This window comes from Sporobolomyces koalae (assembly GCF_050403365.1).
Source record: "Sporobolomyces koalae JCM15063 DNA, S_koalae_JCM15063T_v1_ctg7, whole genome shotgun sequence".
NCBI lineage: Eukaryota > Fungi > Basidiomycota > Microbotryomycetes > Sporidiobolales > Sporidiobolaceae > Sporobolomyces > Sporobolomyces koalae.
The window spans coordinates 338738-359640 of record NW_027481764.1 but is presented as its reverse complement, the minus strand read 5'-3'; the positions used below and the strand labels follow the sequence as shown (position 1 = coordinate 359640).

Genomic DNA, 20903 nt, shown 5'->3' with positions numbered 1-20903 from the left:
TCTCTCTCTTTCAGAAACCCCCCTCTTTCGGGAAGGGAGCGAGGGAGAACCTTGTTTCTGATTATCATGCCTCTCACTTGACTTTTGCTGGTTTGATTTTCTTTGCTGCTGCCTGCGCTGCGATTTCTGCCGTCGCTGGCATGCGTCCGACTCTCCAGCTGAGGAGGAAAAAGGACCCGTGCGGGAAAAGCGAGTCAGTTTGGAAACCGAAGAGCATGACCCATGAATAAGGACTTGCCCCCAACTCTGCAACAAGCGCACGACCTTTGGAGTCGACCAGACGGTCAAACCGACGCGCACGGGCAAGAGGGCGGTTTTGTGAATCGCATACGCGAGGACTGCCGTCGTCGCGTATGCGGAATATCCCTGAGGTGAACGGGCTGGCGCGCCCGTTGCAGCGACGGTGCCAAGCTCGGCAGGCGCACCTCCATTCGGTTCCTGTACCTCCTTGACGGGGTGCAAGCGTCGTTCTGGATCTTGGTGCTTCTCCTTCCACTCGCGCACCTTTTGCTTCAACACGCCTTCGTCTGCTGCATCGCCCTGCTCGAGGTGCTTCTTTGACGACGATCTCCTCCAACCGAGACTCGAGAGGATGTAGTCTTCAAACTCTTTGACCTTGTCGGCACCGATCGACCACACGAGCAAGAAGGTCAGGCTGAAGTCGATGAACGACAGGACGAGGTACAAGGTCAAGGCGGTCCATCCATGTGTCTTGAACAAGAGTTTGAGGCGCGCCGTGAGTCCGAGAGAACCGGGCGGAGGAGGCGGTGGAGGGGAACCATTCGAGGAAGACTCCGAGCCGGACGAGGAGTACGATCGTGACGATTGAAACCGGAACGTATTCGCCAGAAGGCCAGCAGATTGTTGCGGCAGCAGGAGAGACGAGAGTCGGACAGCTCGAGAAGCCGAAGACACTGATGACGACAACGGTCGTACCAGTGGACGAAGCTGCTGCGTCGAGAGCGGGCGCAGAGACGAGGCTCTGACCAGGGTGGGCAGCATAGTGATAGTGTGCAGGGCAACGAGAGAGACTCCTCCGCGGCATGCGCTGCAACACTGGTTGTCTCATCGGACTCGTCCGTCTCGACCGCCTGCCTTCATCAATGGTCAGCTCGGACGTGACAAGCAAGCTGCACCCATCGACGTTGCCCTTGCTGGTCCTGCTGCCGATCGTTTGCGCCCTGCCGGTCGAGCAACCTCAGCCCCACTTGGTGCACTTGTTTGCGACCGCGCTCAACCAGTTTTACCTGCCACACGAAGCACTCGCACCCGACTGGACGCAATGGCGACGCGTCATCGTTAGCTCGGAACCAGGCATCCTCGAAAAGTGTGACATTGTGTGCCTCGAGATAGAGCAGACCGTGAGTCTCAAGCCCCGGGTCCTGTCGAGCTGTTAGGATTATGATTAAAGACCTTGCTTCGACAGTGCAAGGAGCTGCTGAGAGGAGGTCCAGACGCGATCATTGACTGGATCCACCACGGTACGCACAATGTCGATGCTGCTCTCGAGTCTCTCGTACGCTAAGACTCTCGCGATGTGACAGACCTGAGACCGCTCTGCTCTTCCCACGATGATGAAGACGTACGTTATCCTTCCGTCTCGGTACCTGTTTACGTGATCAGAGACTGACCTTGCCGCGGGTTGAATGACAGACATCAGCGATTCACCACACTCCGATCCTGCGCGGCTCCCCGCTCGGCGTCTTTCTCCGAAAGTCTGCCCTCGCGTTCGAAAAGCTGGGATTAGAAGAGTTTGCACAGTGGTGCAGCTTGACTCGAGGATGGTTCGGGGTCAACGAGACTAAATCGACGAGGCATACGCCTCGCAGACGTCCATCACCGTCAGGAATCAAGGAACGGTGCGTCCCTCCTGCGAACCACCCCGTGTTTCCAGCGAATTCTGCTCACACCGTGATCCGTACCCTTTGCCAGGCCCCTGTCGAATCCTCAACAGCTCCTCCTGTCTTGCTTGGCCTACTTCCACCAAGCGAACTGGAAGCTGTTGTCGGTCGCGCTCGAAGAGTGCTTCAAGATCTCGCGCAGCCTGAATGACCGAGTCACGTTGCAAGGGTGTTGGTCGTATGTTTCGTCGCTTCTACTCTTCACTTCGAATCAGTTTGCTGAATCACCTCGGACTCGCGACTTGGCAAAGGCTTGTGCAACGGATACCAGAACAGTATCGCGCAGGAATTGCCACCGGGTCGAATCACTACCAGGACGACCGATCGACGGGCAAGAAGGGCAAAGGCAGACTCGTACATCCGGACGATTTGCTCAACCCTCATGACCTCTTGTACCAGGTGTGCAATGATCGATCGACTTCAACGTCGAACAACCCCGTACGTCTCTTCTCACTTTCCTAAATCGCACGTGACGAGGGCTTAGATGCCTCTTTCTCTTTTCCCTTGGCTCTACAGCACGATGTGACTCGTCTCTTGTCGAAGTTGCTCATCGCACAAAGCCTCGCGATCGCTTCGACCACCTCGAATCACAAATTGTCGACACCTTCGACCCCGGCGACATCGAATCCAAACCGTTCCGAAATTCAATATCAGAACCAAGTGGGAGGTTCCGAACGCAAGTACGACGTCGACCCGATCGAGTTTGACCAGGAACTCAAGTTTGCGAGGGCGAGAGTTTGGGAACGTGCCAGTTGAGTTCGATTCACACGATTCATCTACCTGGCTGCCTCGAACGCAAGGCTCACTAATTCGGTTTCCTACGAGGTAAACTTAGAACTCGAACCTCTGGCAAACATGTACGACGACTTGGTACTCGAGGGTCCTTCACTAAGCAAACACGACGACCTCGACTTGCGAACGCTCCTCGATCGAGCTCGAAAGGTAATTCTGCTTCGAGACATGTCTTGCGCAAGAGAAGGATCTTGAAGACTGACAAATTCAAGTATCGGGGGCGCACTCGACGGTTCTTGTTCGCAGTTGAGCGATTCGAATCAAGTTGAACAAGCGCTCCTACTCTTGTTCGACAGCGTCGAGACGAACGAGAAACGAACTCGACTTGGACTTGCTCGTTCTACGCAAGACGAGCCTAGCGATGCCGAAGTTGGACGCAGACAACGTGAAGCGAGGTTCGAGAGGTGGAAGCAAGAGGTGTTGGCATGTTTCGACCGGGATCGGTTCGAGCGCGACGACCTTTGCAACCTCGATCTAAATCAAGCGGTACGGAAGCTCTGTTCTCGTGATCACGTCCTTGATATCCTTTGGTCATCTGATACCCCGATTGCGCTCAAACAGGTACCGACGGCCCTTTCAGATTCGCTTGATGGGACAACTCGGGACCTCGATTCGCCCGAATCGATCATTGACCTTGCGATGCATCGACTCGACATGACGGGGTGTCAGTCTCGGATCGAGGCCGAGAGAGGGGTACACGAACTCGAGGCGATCAAGAACCAAATCCTAATCTTTGGTCGTTCAACTTGCGACCACGTCGGTGGGACGGACTCGGAGGAGGAATCGATGGACGAACTGGATCAAGAGGACTTGCGGATATTAGATGGCGAGATGAATCGACGAGATTTGAGCCGAGTCGAAGCCAAGTACTGGTTCAGTTTGGCTCGACTCGAGATTGTCGCGCACGACTACGATGGCAAGTTCTCGGTTTCCTGACTCGCCAACCGCTTTTTTCCCACCTCGTTTATCGCGATCACTGATACCTTGTGTGAGACATGGGCTTAGACGGAACGATCAAGAGGAATCTGAATCGATTCATCAAGTCGTTCGAGAGTGAGTTATCGCTATTTCGTTTCTCCCGTTTCGCTGTCCCTCGCTCATTCGATCTTGTGTACAGTGTACGAGTCGTTGAAGTTGCGACGTGAAGCTGAACGAGTTCGGGAATACCTCGAGGCGTTGTGCGCTCACGTATCGGAATCCAATACGATCTCGCCGGGAGAAGCGGCAGAATGGAATCGACAACGCAAAGCTTGGTCAGACCGTCAAGTCCGGGTCGAGGACACGCTCGCGGATGATGAAGGTACGAGAGTGCGGGTACTCGAGCTGGTTGATCAGGTCGAACTGCTCGTCATGTCTAGACAAGAGATTGTGTAGGTGATGCTCTTTGGTAGTACAACATTGGAAGGGAGATCTGCTACTGCTGAGAACATGCGCGAGAAGGAGGCAAGGAGGGAGGCTATAGTCGCGACAGGTGATAGTTGATGCTCGACACTCTCGGCTTGCCTTTTGCTTGCTATGGAGTAGGACATGGTGCAATCGGGGTTAAGCCGACCACGTCTAAAAGAGAGTCGGAGAGAGACGCGTACAGGTTTGGTCATGCATTCCTTCAACCGGAGCGCGGCTTCCCTGCACTCTTTCGAGCTGGTGACGTCTCCCGACGAGGCCCAGCAGCCCAACATGGCGGTCAACTCGAGCGCACACGGCTGCACATACGCCGTCTTGCGAGGCTTGACTTTCAACTGCGATCAAACGACTCTTTTCCGGGTCAGCCCGGCGCGTCGGTCAGGTGCGAGCTCCACGATCAATGGACGTACCTTGGCGATGTGCATCGTGGCTCTGAAGGAGAGAGAGAGAGCGGTCCACGTGCGCGGGTCAGCGGGACGGGGCAAAGGCAGTGTTGGAAAGATTTGCTTTCATCTTTCATCTTTCAACCTTTGTCTCTAGTCGCCACTCTCTCGGCGCCCCCCTCACCCAGTACACCCAACTAGCGAACCAGTAGCTTCGCCATGCCTCAGAACGAGTACATTGAAGAGTCCATCCGCGTGAGTCTCAGTTGCGACTACTTCGATCGAATGCCGAAAACTGACCAGGTGTCTCGCGTACCTAGCGCAATGGACGGCGGTTGGATCACGAGGAACGTACGCGCAAGAAGACGGCTCGTCTCGCCCACAAGGCCTCGTCGGAAGCTCAAACCCTCCACGGTCACAAGGCCAAGTTGCTCCACGCGAGGCGCTACGCCGAAAAGGTCGCGATGAAGAAGACGATCAAGGCGCACGAGGAACGTGATGTCAAGGCGAAAGACACGAGCGCGATGCCCGAAGGAGCTTTGCCGACTTACCTCTTGGACCGTGAAGGCCAGAACGACGCGAAAGCCCTCAGTTCGGCAGTCAAGCAGAAGCGCAAGGAGAAGGCCGGCAAGTTTGCCGTTCCGCTGCCCAAGGTGCGCGGTATCGCCGAGGACGAGATGTTCAAAGTCATCAAGAGTGGAAAGACGAGGAGAAAGGGATGGAAGCGCATGGTCACGAAAGCCACCTTTGTCGGCGAGGTGCGTCATGCCGCTCTCGAAAGACACTCGATTCCCTTCATCGCGCTGACTTTGCTGCTGTACGATGCAGGACTTTACCCGAAAACCCCCAAAACTCGAACGATTCATTCGTCCGACTGCGCTCCGATACAAGAAGGCGAATGTGACCCACCGTGCGTCTTGGCTCCTCTGACGCACCCATCACTTGGGTCTGTAGCCCTGACACCGTCTTCCTTCTTCCTATAGCCGAGCTAAAGGCGACGTTCCAACTGCCCATCATTGGAGTCAAGAAGAACCCTCAATCCCCAATGGTCCGTAAAATCCTTTTCGATGCTCCCTTCTCCGTCCTTCGATGCTCACATGTGATCCTTGACAGTACACACAATTGGGAGTTATGACGAAAGGTACCGTCATTGAAGTCAACGTGTCAGAGTTGGGATTGGTCACGACCGGAGGTAAAGTCGTTTGGGGTAAATACGCTCAAATCACCAACAACCCTGTACGCCTTTCAAATCATCTCGCTCTTCTATTCTATTCTGGAAACTGATTCCTGGAACAATGTATTTTTTGCAGGAACTCGACGGTTGCATCAACTCTGTCCTGCTCGTCTAGAGAGAGACGGAGTGTTTGCCTTTCGTCTTCGTTGCTGTACCAGTAATCTTTTGCCATCTCGTTTCCTCCTCGCGCTTGGTCGGATCTCGTCTTCATGTTACTTCTCTCTTCCTTTTTTTTCCCCTTGTCATCGTGTAAAATGTGGTACTATAGATTCTTTTCGATGTCATGTAAAGATTATCGTGTCTCAAAAATATGTTCTCAGGCTCCAATCAGTGCTCGACAAGAAAACTCAGGCCTAGGTGAAGTACTCGGCGACAATTCAAACGCATAGACGGTTTGCTCGTCGCCTCTCTTTTCTCACGAAAAAGTAATGTTCAGTTCAATCTTGTGATGATTTTGAAGGGCGGGTCACGGCGGACCCGACCGCAAGAAAACAGGTTGGGGGGCAAAAGTCTACAGAGGGAATAGAAGGAAAGGAGAAAAACATCGGGAAAAAGGGAGAGAACTGAACGTCAAGAGAGTATGTCGGAGAGATATGGGACGATCATTTAAGAAGCGATCGCCCTCCTCGTCCACCTCTATCGCCATTCAGCCAAGAAGATCGTCTCGGGTGCGGGAGGCTAGGGAACAAGGCAAGGGAGTCAGCTCAAGATGGTAGCAGGATCCCGCTCGCTCTCTTTCGAGAAGAGTATTGGGGAACGTACGGGTTCAGTCAAGGCCGTGAGAGGGCCATCGGGTTCGGAACCTTTTCGGGACGAGTGAGGTCCAGTTTTCGGTTGTTTGCCAGCTGCGAGATCTTTCAGGATCGAAGTGATGCTCTCGGGAGTCAAATCTTCCTGTTGATTCCCAATGAAATAAAACAGTAGGTCAGGGACGGTCAAGGAATGGTCCTGAATAGGAAAACGTACGTAGAATTTGTCATTGATCTGAACCATTGGTGCGTTCGAGCAAGCTCCAAGGCACTCGACCTGCAAATGGGTTCCGAAATTCTCGTCTGTCAGTCCGATTCAATCACAGGAGGATTCGACGACGCAGAAGACTCGCCTCGAGGAGGGTGAATTTTTTGTCAGGAGTGGTCTCTCCCAATCCGACGCCGAGGTGCGAGGTGATGGCCTCGACAATCTTGTCCGATCCGCATCCTCCGAGCATGCACGGGGTGGTCGTGCAGATCTGGACAAAGTGGTCACCAACGGGTTCACTAGAGAAAGAATTCGAACATTAGCCCAGAACCAGGGCCAGTGACGAATGCAGGAACTCGAGCGTACCGGTTGAACCTGTGTTGAGAGTTATGCGCACACGACGCTCCAAGGTCAGAATTTGTGCTCGTAAAGTTTATCGTGATAGGGAGACTTGCATGGTGTAGAAACTGGCGACCTCGTACACTCGCATCGGGGGCATCTCGAGGATCTCGGCGACGTGGTTCATGACGCTGATGCTCGTAAAGTTCTTGTTCTGCTTCTGTGCGACTTCGAGGAGGGGGATCACGGCGGCCTTCTTGTACTGAGGCGGGTACTTTGCGATGATCTCCTTCGCGATCTTCTGGTTCTCGGGCGTGAGTGCGAACGGGATCGACGGGTTGTTGTGCGCCGAGTTGCGGTGCTGTTGGTCCGAGTACGCATAGTCCCGATCGAGCGAGCAGTCAGCAGAGTGGAGTGCGAGTCGAGATGGAGACAAGCGCGAGAGTACGGCGTACGATCATGAGGGCATCCGATCCCGCGCGGGCCGAGGTCGAGAACTGACGAGCTTGTCGGGCTACGAGGCGGGAGAACATGGTGCGCAATGGGCTAGATGAACAGACACCAAGAGGGGGACGAGATGATCAAGGGCGCAACTCGAATCTCGACCGCGAGCGCTGTTCAACCAATCTCGTCTCTCTCTTTCGAGGTTCGGGCATTTGCACCCTCTCGCGTGTCTGCCTTCTCGGGCAAATTTCGCAAGCCTTTCGTCTGTCTGCGTATACGAGTATACTGGCTGTGCTCGTGCTCGATTCTCGTGCTCTGCAGTCCGTTCGGGCCCGATTCTTGCGGCGTCGATGCTCGAGCCTGGTCGCGTGCTCCGCATCGTATCGCACAAAAATCATTCGACCAGACTAATGAAAAGCTCTGCATAGCATTCGAGCACAAGGGAGATGGGCCTGAAACAACATGGAACAAACTGCGGACCGCGCGCCTTCTCGCATCGACTACACAGTCGCCTTTAGCCTCAACCGTAAACGACGCCCCCTTTCGTGGACTCTTCGTACAAGGTCACTGTAGGAGTGATAAGGACAGAGTCGGCATATTGTCGAGCACGGATAGGAGAACGTAAAGGGCAAGTCAAGCTCACTCGTCAAACTGGCCATGAACCCAGACAGCGACTTGCGTTCGTCGAGCCAGAACGCGATACTCTGCCGCACCTGATCGTTCTGCATGACGCTCTCGTCGGCCGCGCTCACGAGTCGGAACGGCATCGGTCCTCCCGGCCACGGATCGAATGCGAGCGAGCGGTCCTTTGATGGCGCATGCACCGACGTAACCCGGATCCGACCCGAATCGAGGAACGCGAGTTGGTACCCGAGCAGCTTCGAGATTGCGATCCGCATCGTTTCCGTCTTTTCCTTGACCGCCTGTATTTGGAAGGACAAAAACCAAAAACAGTCAGCTTCTAAACATGCTCTGGCCTGCACCGTTCGACTTGCCTGACTGATGCGTTGCAACATCTTGTCCTTCTGCTCGACTGCCGTCTTGAGCCGCTCGATCTCGGCCTGAAGCGTCGCGAGGGATTCCTTCGGTACGAGATCTTGCTGGTTTGCTCCCCCTCGGATTCCGCTCGTCTCGAGCGTCTCAATGCGCCTCAGGAGCGCATCATTCTCAGTTCGCAAGCGCTCGAGGGCCGCCGTTCGGATCGCGTGCTCGACACGATCGGGGCTGTCGCGGAACTCGAGCACTTTGGTCGTCGCGGGATTGTACGCGCCCCGGATCCCTTGGTTCTCCTCGAGTTGCTCGACCTGCCCTGCGAGACTGTCGATCTCTTGTTCCATCAATGTCAACTCATTCCTCGCTTCATCGAGTTCTGTTTCATCCGACAAAGTGGCAGAAGATGGGAGTCAGTAAGGCCAAACGGGCGTCAACAAGACAGGATCTGTCTGTTCTAGACTCCTCACCTTGTCTCAGCTCTTCGTTCAACCTCAGTTGTTCTTCAAGACTCTTCCCGATCCGGTCGTGCGAGTCTGATTCTTCCGCTTCTCGCCTCTCACGGTCTTCGAGCGCGACGATCTCGGTCGTGTTGCCTCCGTACCTCTCGACAAGACCCCGCCAGTGTTCGGCTTGTTCTGAAACCCTCGTGATCTCCTGCTGGTGTGCTTGCAGTAACGATTCGAGCTCGCTGATGCGTGCAGTTTTTTGAGAGTCGTAGTTGCCCGCAGGGTTGAGAGACTCTTCCGTCGTATAACTTTCCTGTTGAGTCGAAGCGCTCCCCCTCAAGTCAGTAAGTGTTTCAGCAAGAAGTACGCGTGTAGACGCACGAGGTGCCGTTTAAGCATTTGAACCTCTTGCTTCAGCAGTCCGACCTGTTGGTGATCAGCCCGACCCTTGTCCTGCTCAATCTTCAAGGTTTTCTTGGCGTCCTGCACCTGAGTTTCAAGCTCGCTCGCTCGTTCCTCGAGTTGACCAATGATGTGGTCTCTTCGGCGAACTTCAAGGTCATGCGTGTTGAGACGATCTCGTAGCGAAGCGTTCTCGATCCGGGTTGCGGCGAGGTTCTTCGTGATCTTGCGTGGCGACGAGAACGTGTCGATATCCTCGGGTCGCACAAACGCCGACCATTCACTCCGTTCGCGTTTGAGTGTCTCCATCTCGAGTGCCTGCGATGCTAGCTGCTGTCGCAATTGGTCGAGACCTTTGAGTTTCGTCTCGAGTGATCGATTGGCCTCCTTGAGTACTTCGACATTCGCATGTTGGCGCTCGTAGGTCTCGACTTTGCGTTTCAACTTGCTGTTGTCCTTCTCGAGAGCTTTGAGGTGCGTGACTTGGCCTGTCAATCAGGTTCTCGCGTACCTTAGAAACAAACTCTACTACGACCGGCAAGAAGGGGGAACAGGCTCACGATGTAGTTCTTCCCGGATCAAATCTGTGCTCGCCGATTCTTTCCCTCGCAGCTTCTCCTGCTCGAGTTCCGCCTCGATCGCAACCCTCCTGCGCCTCTCTTCAAGAATCTCCTGAGTCCTCGTTTCCACTTCCTGCCGAGTCGCTTCGAGCTCGTCTCGAAACGCTCGATTCGAGGCCTTCTCCGCTTTCGCCTCGTGAACTGCCTGCCTCGCAGCATGTTCGAGATCTTTGTACGCCGCCTCGAGGTCGATATGCTGTTCTTGTAAAGTCGACAATTGATGCTTGACCGTTTTGAGGTCCTTCTCGAGGATTGCCGTCCCCTGATCGATTTCGCCAACTTTGGCTTGTTCGCGTTCGAGTGTTTCCCGTTCTTTCGCCATCAAGACGGCACGATGTCGTTCGAGTTTCTCAATCCTCGCAGTCGATTCCGACAGTTGAGTTTGAGCCTTGTCTGCTACGAGGTTCGCTTCGAGTTTGTGCCGTTCTGATTGATGCTTCAATTCTTCGATCTCGCGTAGTGCTCTTGCCAATTGGCGTTTGAGAGATGAAGCTTCCGAGTCTGTGTACGCGAGAAATGAAATTTATGCCGATGAGCCGAACATAGACTTAGAGTAATTGCGGAGGGACCGGGGGAACGAACCTTGATGCAGGTCGGCGATACTGCTCGTCCTTTTCAAACCGGTGACGCTCCTACCTATTGAAGGAGCTGTATAGCCAACTGTCACATTAGCATTGTGTACGGGAGCAACAGATTCCAAGAGAGCATTTACGGGCAGTTTCCGAGACGGAAGGTCTGCGCGTCGGGAGACGTGAAGCCGACGCAGGTACGGCTGCTACAAGATACAAGACTCTTCGTCAGTGTCCCAAGTCGATCTGTGAGACGAGAGAGAGAGTCGTCTGGTTACCAGATCCATTCTCGCTGACAGAGGGTCGTCTTAAGTAGGTTGAAGGCCGAGGTGCGGTCATGGGTTCAGAAGGAGCATCTCCTACAAATGCAAATCGCGCGGCTGGTTAGCACAGGCGACTTGGAAGATTCTCGAGAAGGGGAAGGGCTCACGGCGCAGCGGTAACCTCGACGACCCGACGGTTGAAGTCGCACGTTGCAGCGTCCGCGCAGACACGAGTGGGGTCGAGAGATCATATGTCCCCAGCCTCCGATCGGTCATGAGGTGATTCGGCAGCGAGCCGCGCTGGTAGATGGCGCAAGGTTGGATGATGAGCGAGGCTCGCGAAGATCCATGATGCAAGATATATGCAGCCGTTCTAATCTCGTAGAATTCAGCTTACATTTGCTCACAATAGATGTTCCCTTTCCCGACATCGGGTCTCAGGCGAAGGCGAGGCTATAGCGTTCATCAGATATCAGGCATACGCGAGACTACAGCGTCCGATCGAGAAGACAAGGTCGAATCCCAAAGATTAATCCTCTAAGCCGGCGACATCTGACCCTTTCCATTCCGTCACTCGTACGCGAGTACTTCCAGGTTCCTTTCGCAACAGGTACCGTTCGAGGGTGTAACTTTCGTAACTTTGCTGTATCGAGAGACCAAGTCCTGTCAGGGTTGGCAAGTGACTTTTTATCGCCGAGGCGAACCGAGCGCGAAGAAACTAACCGAAGCGAGTTGGGCCGCGAGTTTGTGCTTCTCGCCTCTCATGGCCAAGAGGGCTTCCGCCCGAGATTGCCAAATGCACGTCGCGAGGTTGCGTCCCGCGAGGTCACCTCGGTCATCGACAACATCGTCTCGAGTCCGAGAAAGTGGCCAAGGCGCACCGAACCAGTAGCAAAGTAGACCTGTTCAGCGACGATCAAAATTCTGTGAGCCACTCGTGCGATACCCTTGCACCAGTTGTGGTGCGACTGACCTCCGGCCTGAGGAGAACGAGATATCGGTTTCAGCTTGAGAGCACCAAGATCCGACGATGGGATGCCAACCCTCTCGCTCACCTGTATTGCTTCTTCGTGCGCTTCCCGATCCGCGCTGTACAGCGCTTTGCTCTCTTGCTCGGTGAACCCTCGCCGGCGTTTGCTGCGGAACGCGACGATGTACCATTCACGTTCCTTCGCGAGCTCGTCGTCACTGAGCCTCGACAGCTCGAGGTCACGCCAGTTGAACGAGGTCGCGTACGGCGAGATGGCATAGTGCCGCGTTACAGGTCGTAACGCATGCAGCGCATGATGCAAAGCGGCAGAGAGCGGAGTGATCGCAGGTAGAGCCGAACTTGTATACTTGACGGAAGCACTCTTGAGTGAAGCTGGTTGCGGTGCTGATAATTCGTGTCCAGGTAAGAGCGAGAGAAGCGGAGGAAGGTACAGGATTTCGACAGGACCGGGCGCGACTGCATTCGAGAGGGTCTCGAGGCGCCTTCCTACTTGTACTGGGCAGACCGCATGATTGATCTCGGGGGGAGTCGACGACAGTGATACACTCGCGAGCTCGGGAGAGACCGAAGGCGAGAACCGATGCGAGGTCGGTGCGAACGCAGGGTCGAATGAATTGCTAGGCGATATGGTTCCACTCCGACCTTGACGGGAAGCAGATCGTTGCCGTTTCGGCTGTCGAGTAATCGTAACTGGGTTGCTCATGGTCGTGGACATGCTGGGAGGAAATGCTATTGAACAAGCTCGTAGAGGTGCTTGAAGACTTGAAGACGGATCAAGCTCGAGTTGGCTCGATATCCCGGAACAGAGCCAGTTCAGCGCCAAGCATAGCAAGCAATAATTCACGGGCGAGGCGCAAGCGATAGATTGTCATGTTGCAAGTGATGCCAGTTGGCGCAAGAATGGCGAAATCAGCGATTGCGCGGCGGGAATCTAATAAGATGCACGTGAGACGCGCTTGACTCGTTCGACTCGCTTCTCTTGCGCGCATACGAGTCTTGAATGAATATCTACTGCACACCGCACGAGGGTACCCCCTCTGCAATGGCAGCCGCAGGGCATGCGAGGTTAGCGAGTTTCTGCCAAAACCCCCAGTCCATCGCGCGATTGTCCCAATAAACCAACCGGGATCGAATGGGCACTCTGAGCTTGTTGAATCAGGAGTACTATGAGATGGGCATGCCGATGAGGCGTCGCTGGAGAGCCAAGCCGAGGTCGGAAGCAGATTGGCAAGCGATCAAGGTGCGCGCAAGCCGGTCTTTGTTTCGTTCAGTTGACATCCGAAAGGTTCGAAGGGGTGGTGAGAGAGGCGTGTGTATCGAATGTGATGTCGTGGCAGAGCGCGAAGGTGTAAAGTCAATGACATCAACCAACTCTGAATGCGGCACCGAACTTGTCGTTGCCTTCGAATCTCGGAGTCAGCGAGCCTGAACCCTAGCTCGCACCGACTCGGTCGTACCTCCTGCGCCCCTCCTCCCGCGCAACTTTGCAGCCCCACCTCGTTCAGCTTGGAAGCAAGCTCCGCGCGTTCGCAATGCCCACTCAAGATGTCCAGCTCGCGGTCAACTGCGGCTCCTCGTCGATCAAATTCACCCTCTTCAACGAAGCGCGTGCCGTGATCCTAACCGGACAGGCGAACGACGTTCAAGGCGACTCGCCCGCTTCGTACTCGTACCAGTTCTCGCCCGCATTCGCTCAATCATCATCCGAGTCGCTCGACCTGAGCGAAGAGAGGAGCAAAAAGCTCGATGCCAATACGACATACGAGGACGTGTTTCAAGAGATTCTCAAAGACGTAACTGCGCGCGAGGTACTCGGCGAGGACGGCAAGCAGCGCATCAAGCTCATCGCGCACAGGATCGTGCACGGTGGCACGGCAGACGGCCCGATCGTGATTCGACACGGAGACAAAGAGGAGAAGGAGGTGCTCGACCGCATGGAACAAGTTTCAAGCTTTGCACCGCTGCACGTACGTCTTGCCTCTGCTCGGAAAATTACCCGAGCCCGTCCTCCTCCGGCGAGACTCATCATCTCTCTACCGCTCTCAGAACCACCATGCCATGCTCATTGTCAAGACATGTCTCCACTCGCTGCCCGATTCGCTCTCGATTCTCTGCTTCGACACCCTCTTTCATCAAACGATTCCCAACTACCGCCGCACGTATGCCATCTCGACTCCTCCACACAAAACCCCAGTCCCGTTGCTCAAGTACGGGTTCCACGGCTTGTCGTACGGTTCGATCCTGCGTCAGACCGCGAAACATCTCGGCAAGCCTACTTCCGAGGTCAACATTGCCGTAGCTCACCTCGGCAGTGGAGGCAGTTGCTGCCTGATCCAAGGCGGTGAGAGCAAAGACACGACCATGGGAGTCACGCCCCTCGAAGGTCTGCCAGGAGGAACAAGGTCTGGCACGATCGATCCGAGCTTGATCTTTCACCACACTCCCGATTGCTCAGAGACCGTCAAGTGGAGCGGTCGCGACATCACGAAGGCCGAGTACGTCCTGAACAAGGAGAGCGGCTTCAAAGGTGAGAACCATCTCGGAAGAGGTTGTTATCGAGCAGACGGGAGAGCTCACCCTCTTGCAATGTAGCCCTGTGCGGAACCAACAACTTTGGCACGATCACCTCGCGCGCGTTTCCGACGACGTCAGAAGACACGGAGAGCGTCTCCGACGCCGACCTGCAAGCTGCTCGCCTCGTCTACTCGCTCTACCTCTCGCACCTGACCTCGTACCTCTCGTCATACCTCAACTCGATCTTGTCCTCGCGCGCCCCGCTGAACCACCTCGACGGGATCGTGTTTTCTGGCGGAATCGGCGAGAAGAGCGTCAAGCTCCGAGCGGATGTCCTCGCACAGTTCCAGTGGATCGAGGATCTCGCCGGAACACACGGAGGAGTCGACGACTCGCGCAACGGAGAAGGATCAGGCGTGAGGGAAATTACGAAGGACGGCAGCAAGGTGCGAGCGTTCGTCGTCGAGACGGACGAGGAGGAGGAAATGATTAGGATTTGTCAGGAAGAGCTCGAGAAGCAATAGAATCTGTACATAGTGCACTGGACATAGATCTGTAGGCTGGAAGTACGCGCGGCGACCGAAATAAAAAGGCTGATGCTCGAAGTCGTATCGCGCTTTGACTCGACCTTGCCGTGCTCTGTCGTTCTTTACATGCGCGCAGATTCCGCGCTATCCCTTCTCGATGCTGCTTCATGTTTCCTGTCGATCTCGGTCGGATTCAACGGCAGAGGCGCGAATGGCCGCGAAGGCAACCGTGCTGACGATACTTTCGGGCATCGGAGCCCCGGGCCGGTCAAGGTGAGATGTGCATACCCCACAAAGTTTACGCTCGGCCTGACGTGGTGCATTTTGGTGCTCATCGGCTCGCTATAGTTGTACACTCTTGCTGTCTCTCTATCCCACCAGAAACAACTGCCAGAATGTCGAAATCCACAGACGAAGCGCCTCCTCCCGACATCGTGCCGTCCATCCTCTCGCAAGACACCTCGGTGTTGGTCTCGTCATTGCCGGTGCAACTCTCGGTCGACGAGTTCACCTCCAAGTACGCTCAGGGTCACCTCGATGCGATCGTCGACAACTGGAGGCTCTCGTGCTACCTCGCTGTCGCGCAGATCTTCTTGCAGAAGAACGCGCTCGTCGACCGCAAACTTGAAGCAGATGATGTCAAGCCTCGCCTGCTCGGGCACTACGGAACCACGGGCGGACTCTCGCTCGCTTACGTACACGGTCAGGCCTTGATCCGTCGTCGCGGTGAAGTCGAAGGCCTCGAGCCCAAGGTCCTCTTTGTCACTGGCCCTGGTCACGGAGGTGAGTCGACGACCCCAAACTCAGCACTCACCGCGACGCGCTCGATTGACATTTGAGCGTTGTTCCGATGCAGCTCCCGCAATCTTGTCCAACCTGTACATCGAAGGTGCAATCACCAAGTTCTACCCGCAATACTCGCTCGATCGCGAAGGTCTCGAAAAGTTCGTCAAGTACTTCTCCTGGCCCGGAGGATTCCCTTCGCACGTCAACGTGAGCTGCAGTCCAAGTGCATCCACCTCGTAGTGCTCGTCGCTGACTGTCGCTTTTGCACGCTTCCGCTCGGTTAGGCCGAGACTCCCGGTTGCATCCACGAAGGAGGAGAGCTCGGATATGCCCTTGCAGTCGCCTACGGTTCTGTCATGGACCGACCCGATCAGATCTCCATCGTCACTGTCGGAGACGGCGAGAGCGAGACCGGCCCCACCGCTACCGCTTGGCAGTAAGTACCTCGACCATGAAGCGGGCCGCAGACGAGAAGGAACGTGCTGAAGCACCCTTTCCCCTCCGAATTAATCAGCTCGCACAAGTGGCTCGACCCCAAGGAGTCTGGAGCAGTTCTTCCTATTCTCCACGTCAACGGCTTCAAGATCTCGGAGCGCACGATCCCAGGAGTAAGCTGCCGAGTCGGATCTTGAGCCCGTCTCCGGACAGGAATCGCTGATCCTTTCTCCGGTTCATCAGACTATGGACGACACTGAGCTCTCTCTCCTCTACTCTGGCTACGGCTACCAAGTGCGCTTCGTCGAGTACGAGGGAGACGGCCAAGTCTCGATGGGGGGTGGCGATGCCGCCGACCGCAAGCTCCATGCCAACATGGCCGCTACGATGGACTGGTATGCGGATCTCTGGATTCATGTCTGAAGCTTCTACTGATCTCGCTCAATTGCAGGGCATACTCCGAAATCCGCAAGATCCAGAAAGCTGCTCGCTCTGGAAAACCGATCGACAAGCCTCGCTGGCCCATGATCATTCTCCGTTCCCCCAAGGGTTGGACCGGACCTCCCTCGGAGCACGGAAAGCAGTTGCTCAACTCGTGAGTGCCGACCATACGAACCGCTGAGGTCCAGAGCTGCACCAGCTGACACCGAGTAACCTGTTGCAGCTTCGCTTCTCACCAAGTTCCTCTTCCGGATGCCAAGACCGACGATGGTGCTCTTGCCTATCTCGAAAAGTGGCTCAAATCCTACGAAGCCGAGAAATACTTTGACTTCTCGGAGGAAAACCTCAAGAAGGGAACCATCTTCAAGCAGCGACTTTATGATGCGCTCCCCAAGGACGTTGAGCGAAGGATGGGTAACATCAAGGAGACTTACAACGCCTACAAGCCGCTCGACCTTGGTGACTGGCAGAAGTTCGGTTATGAGAAAGGAGGTGACGACATCTCGTGAGTTAGGACACCTAGACATTGCAGCGCGCTTTTGTCAAGTCTCACTGTCAATGTTTGGATCAGGTGCATGAAAGCCATCGGAAGCTACCTCACCGACGTGATCAAGCGCAACCCCGACAACTTCCGCATCTTCTCTCCCGACGAACTCGCTTCGAACAAGCTCGACGGAGTGTTCGATGTCACTGACCGCAACTTCCAGTGGGACCCGCTCACGGCTCACAAGGGTGGACGAGTGACTGAGATGGTAAACTTCATTCGCACCTCGCGGCTTACCCCGCTGGTTACTGATGGTCAACGTTGATTTTCGTTGCAGCTTTCCGAACACACTCTTCAAGGATGGATGCAAGGTTACACCCTCACGGGTCGTCATGGTCTATTCCCCTCGTACGAGGCATTCCTGGGCATCATCGCGACCATGATGGTGCAATACTCGAAATTCCTTCGCATGGGCCTTGAGACCTCCTGGCGATCCGATGTTGCCGCATTGACTTATATCGAGACCTCGACCTGGACTAGGCAAGAGCGTAAGCTCGAACAGTTTTGAAAACAGCATGTCTCGCCGAGCTAACCTGTCCCGACCCTTCCTGCGTGCAGACAATGGCTACTCTCACCAGGCTGTAAGTCAACGATACATTTTTTATGTTTGGAGATGAGGCGGAGGATGGCGAGGCAACATCACCCGGACGAGCTTCGTCCTCGGGGTGGCTTGCTATCTCGTCCGAGTTCTTCATGGTTGGACGCACCCATGCCGTAGGATATGGCTGACATATATCTTTGACTGCTACAGCCTGGATTCATCGGCTCGGTTCTCTCGCTCCCGACCAACCTCGCGCGAGTCTACTTCCCGGCAGACGCAAACACCTCTGTCTCGGTCATCAAGCACTGCCTCGCTAGCAAAAACTACGTCAACCTCGTTGTCGGCACGAAAGCTCCGTCTCCCGTGTTCCTTACGGTCGAGGAAGCTGAGGACCACTGCTCCGCGGGAGTCTCGATTTGGGAATCCTACTCGATCGACAAGGGAGTCGACCCCGACGTCGTTCTCGTCGGTATCGGTTTCGAGCTTACTTCAGAGGTTATTTCCGCTGCCGCGCAACTCAAGGAGGACTTTGGCAGCGACTTGCGCGTGCGAGTGGTCAACATTGTCGACTTGCTCGTTTTGGCGCCTGACCACCCTCACGCTCTCAACGAAGCCGGATTCAACTCGCTCTTCCCTCCCGGAGTTCCTGTCGTCATCAACTACCACGGGTCAGTCCTGTCCGCAAGATTGTACTTGCCACACAGAACTGACATTTCGTCCGTGATGATCCAGTTACGCCAATCAAGTCGCGGGACTTCTCTTCAGTCGTGCTCACGGAGTCGGACGCGCCCGTTTCCGTATTCGCTCTTACGCCGAGCAAGGAACCACCACGACGCCTTTCGTGTACGTAGACCTTCTCGCTGCGAGTCTGCGCCAGGACCGCCGAGCTGAGATCCAACGTTTCGCTTCGCTGTAGGATGATGCTCTACAATCAGACTGACCGCTTCACGATCGCCAAAGATGCACTCGAGCTCGTCACGCAGAACTTCACGTCGACTCCGAACATCAAGGGTGACGAGCGTCGTTACCGCGTCGCCAAGGTGGTCAACAAGATGAATGAGCGCAGCGCGCACTACACCTCGCAACAGACCAAGATGCGCAAATACGCCGAAGAGACCCAAACGGGTGAGTTGCTCGTCACGTTTTGAGCTCGGCGTTAGATGCTGATAATCACCGCTGCCTGCAGACCACCCGGACGTCGGTCAAGTCGCTGTTCTCGCAGAGCAGTAAAGCGCTTTCTCTGCCACGATGACCGGTCCCGCTTTCAGAACAGCATCAATCAGTGTGTATAGATTTTTCTCCGAGACAACTCGGTGTTTCCGCAAAAAGGTTGTCGTTCCGTTCAGTTGTCCGTCTTTCTCCCATAGTTGTCAGTCTTTGTTGGTACTGCAATGTCTGTTTGTTCGCTCCTGCCGTGATTTCCATGCTGATCCCAAAGCTTGAAGTGGCCCTGAATGCGCTCGAGGAGGCAGACTCGCTTGCCAGACAAAGCCCAGACGCGAGGCTGACTCCAACAATCCAGCTAATCGGTCAGGTTGGCCGTAAAGCTAAAGCTGAGGACCGATTGGGGCCGCGGTTATCGACGCGCGAGGACGACGAGTTATTTGTGTCGCTCCTCTCATATCGCGCGTTCGCTGCGTCAGGGCGACAGCAACGCTTCTTCCGACACTCAAGGAAGCGGATCCGACCCGATCCCGTACTGATTCGGCCGCTCCCTTGCTTGATCGCTTGAGTCCTTCCCCACCTCTCCTTGCTTTCCTGGTCACAACCAGCATCATTTCGCATGAGTGGCCAAGGCGCGCAACCGAGGCGCGGCAAGCTCAATCCGCAAGCAGCCGAATTCACCTTGCCCGGTAAGGCGCAACGCCAGCCGCAACGCGACCCGTCCGTGTCGTCTCCCTCAACTCCCGCGAATCATGCGTCCGAGCCAGCTCCAGTGATAGCGCCCTCTGCGGTAGCTATTGCTGCCGTCCAGTCACCACCTCTCGCTCAGCGCGACCATCACCCGCATGGATTCCGAGTCGAACCGATTCCCGACGCGGTTCCTGCGAGCACGCAACTCGAACGTACCTGTTCTGGCTCGACCGACAAATCTACCGACACGGCAATCCCAGAGCCACGTCAACATTCGGGCCCGCCATCACCACGACGCGATCCCTCCTCCCCGTTACTCCAAGCGAGAGTCATTTCTCAAAGCGGCAGCGACGACGACGAGGGCGATGATGCATCCTCCGTATCGTCCCTCTCGTCCGTCTATTCCCTCTTGCCCCTTCGCACCCTTCGACGCTATCACCTTGTCCAATTCGTGTTCACCTTCGTCCTGCTCTTCGCCCTCCCCGTCGTCCTCCTGTTCCTCTACAAACGCGAGTTCCGATTCTGGCCTTTCGCGCTCGGGGTCGTGTCATGGCTCGCAGGCGAGACGCTGAGGGAAGTCGTAGTCGAGCTGTGTACGCGAGAAACCGTTGATCATGTCGAAAGGCAAGACGGCGAGGTCGAGCTCGTCACGCGCAAATCAACCGTCTTGCCTGCGGTCGTGCACTCGATCGCCCAGGAAATCCTGCGACTGGGTGCGATCTACCTCGTCGTCGCGCTCTTGCCCCCTTCCGCACCCCTCAATCCGCCTGCGAACGACTTGCGCTTGAACCTTGTTCGATCGCCTCGAGATCCGCTCCCTCCGCTCGACACGCTGTTTTGGTCTGCGATCTACTTCTCGCTCGGTTGGGCATTTGTCGAGATCGTTTGGGGCAGCAGAGGGTTCTGGAAACAACTCGACTGTTACGAGGACGTCCTCGGAGAAGAGGACCGAGCGGATCGGCTCATGGACGAGGAAGAACGCATCGCCGTGCTGGAAGGCACTCGCCTTTTGCAGCAATCGACTTCAACGAACGGCGGATATGGCACGTACGAGAATGGGTCTGCATTCACATCGGCGACAGAGCGAGAAGAGAGGGAGATGGACGAGTTTGAGGCCAAGATGCGCGAGGTGCAGAGGGACGAGATTGAACAGCAGCTCGGCGTGCCGTTGTACGAGATTCCAATCATTGTCACTTTTGTTTGGCGGTTGGACTCGTAAGTATTGTCGTCACTCTTGTCACACAAACGCAAATGGTCTGACGTTTTCGCTTGGTTCAGGATCCTACTCTCGCTCGTATTCACTCTGTTGCTTGCCCTCCCGTTCCGCACGACCTCGCCTTCGCTGGTCGCGTTCCCCCTTGTGCCAACCTTCATCTTTGTCGCAGTCGTGCATGCTGGCCTGAGTGCGCTGTGGGTGCTCAAGGTCAAAAGCGTCGGGATCCCTTCCGTCAGCTACGCGAGTCTCGTCACGCTACTCGGGCTCGCGTTTGCGAGCTTGGGAGCATGGGGAGTTTTACGTTAAA

The 20903-nt window shown here is 55.5% G+C and overlaps 8 protein-coding genes across 8 annotated transcripts; 5 read left to right on the top strand and 3 right to left on the bottom strand.

Moving 5' to 3' along the window:
* Positions 1-73: 73 nt before the first annotated feature.
* Positions 74-1002, bottom strand: NAT2 (Nat2p; the record flags this gene model as incomplete). The annotated part of the gene is made up of 2 exons (XM_076677205.1): positions 74-158; positions 221-1002. 2 exons carry the CDS (start codon positions 1000-1002, stop codon positions 74-76), a joined length of 867 nt encoding a protein of 288 aa, XP_076535724.1.
* Positions 1003-1103: 101 nt separating this feature from the next.
* On the top strand, positions 1104-3629 carry JCM15063_004160 (uncharacterized protein; the record flags this gene model as incomplete). Its single annotated transcript, XM_076677204.1, has 10 exons — positions 1104-1361; positions 1427-1481; positions 1545-1582; positions 1654-1859; positions 1933-2079; positions 2153-2339; positions 2418-2652; positions 2737-2843; positions 2940-3179; positions 3255-3629. The coding sequence occupies 10 exons, from the start codon at positions 1104-1106 to the stop codon at positions 3627-3629; spliced, it is 1848 nt and encodes a 615-aa protein (XP_076535723.1).
* Positions 3630-4699: 1070 nt separating this feature from the next.
* NSA2 (rRNA-processing protein NSA2) lies at positions 4700-5829 on the top strand (the record flags this gene model as incomplete). Its single annotated transcript, XM_076677203.1, has 6 exons — positions 4700-4735; positions 4801-5238; positions 5309-5390; positions 5464-5528; positions 5594-5716; positions 5791-5829. The coding sequence occupies 6 exons, from the start codon at positions 4700-4702 to the stop codon at positions 5827-5829; spliced, it is 783 nt and encodes a 260-aa protein (XP_076535722.1).
* A 521-nt stretch (positions 5830-6350) lies between these two features.
* On the bottom strand, positions 6351-7543 carry JCM15063_004158 (complex I 24 kDa subunit family protein; the record flags this gene model as incomplete). The annotated part of the gene is made up of 7 exons (XM_076677202.1): positions 6351-6392; positions 6477-6608; positions 6681-6740; positions 6817-6970; positions 7038-7046; positions 7154-7371; positions 7466-7543. 7 exons carry the CDS (start codon positions 7541-7543, stop codon positions 6351-6353), a joined length of 693 nt encoding a protein of 230 aa, XP_076535721.1.
* A 431-nt stretch (positions 7544-7974) lies between these two features.
* Positions 7975-12453, bottom strand: JCM15063_004157 (uncharacterized protein; the record flags this gene model as incomplete). Its single annotated transcript, XM_076677201.1, has 14 exons — positions 7975-8021; positions 8098-8377; positions 8450-8823; positions 8915-9206; positions 9275-9783; positions 9856-10416; positions 10498-10563; positions 10628-10690; positions 10763-10843; positions 10915-11047; positions 11328-11390; positions 11471-11649; positions 11721-11727; positions 11803-12453. The coding sequence occupies 14 exons, from the start codon at positions 12451-12453 to the stop codon at positions 7975-7977; spliced, it is 3306 nt and encodes a 1101-aa protein (XP_076535720.1).
* An 817-nt stretch (positions 12454-13270) lies between these two features.
* Positions 13271-14776, top strand: JCM15063_004156 (uncharacterized protein; the record flags this gene model as incomplete). The annotated part of the gene is made up of 3 exons (XM_076677200.1): positions 13271-13705; positions 13785-14265; positions 14331-14776. 3 exons carry the CDS (start codon positions 13271-13273, stop codon positions 14774-14776), a joined length of 1362 nt encoding a protein of 453 aa, XP_076535719.1.
* A 398-nt stretch (positions 14777-15174) lies between these two features.
* On the top strand, positions 15175-18756 carry JCM15063_004155 (uncharacterized protein; the record flags this gene model as incomplete). Its single annotated transcript, XM_076677199.1, has 14 exons — positions 15175-15562; positions 15636-15772; positions 15850-16001; positions 16080-16173; positions 16244-16395; positions 16452-16595; positions 16665-16946; positions 17013-17193; positions 17263-17473; positions 17544-17566; positions 17737-18194; positions 18259-18369; positions 18443-18651; positions 18713-18756. The coding sequence occupies 14 exons, from the start codon at positions 15175-15177 to the stop codon at positions 18754-18756; spliced, it is 2586 nt and encodes an 861-aa protein (XP_076535718.1).
* Positions 18757-19309: 553 nt separating this feature from the next.
* JCM15063_004154 (uncharacterized protein) lies at positions 19310-20902 on the top strand (the record flags this gene model as incomplete). The annotated part of the gene is made up of 2 exons (XM_076677198.1): positions 19310-20595; positions 20659-20902. The coding sequence occupies 2 exons, from the start codon at positions 19310-19312 to the stop codon at positions 20900-20902; spliced, it is 1530 nt and encodes a 509-aa protein (XP_076535717.1).
* Between the last annotated feature and the right edge of the window lies 1 nt (position 20903).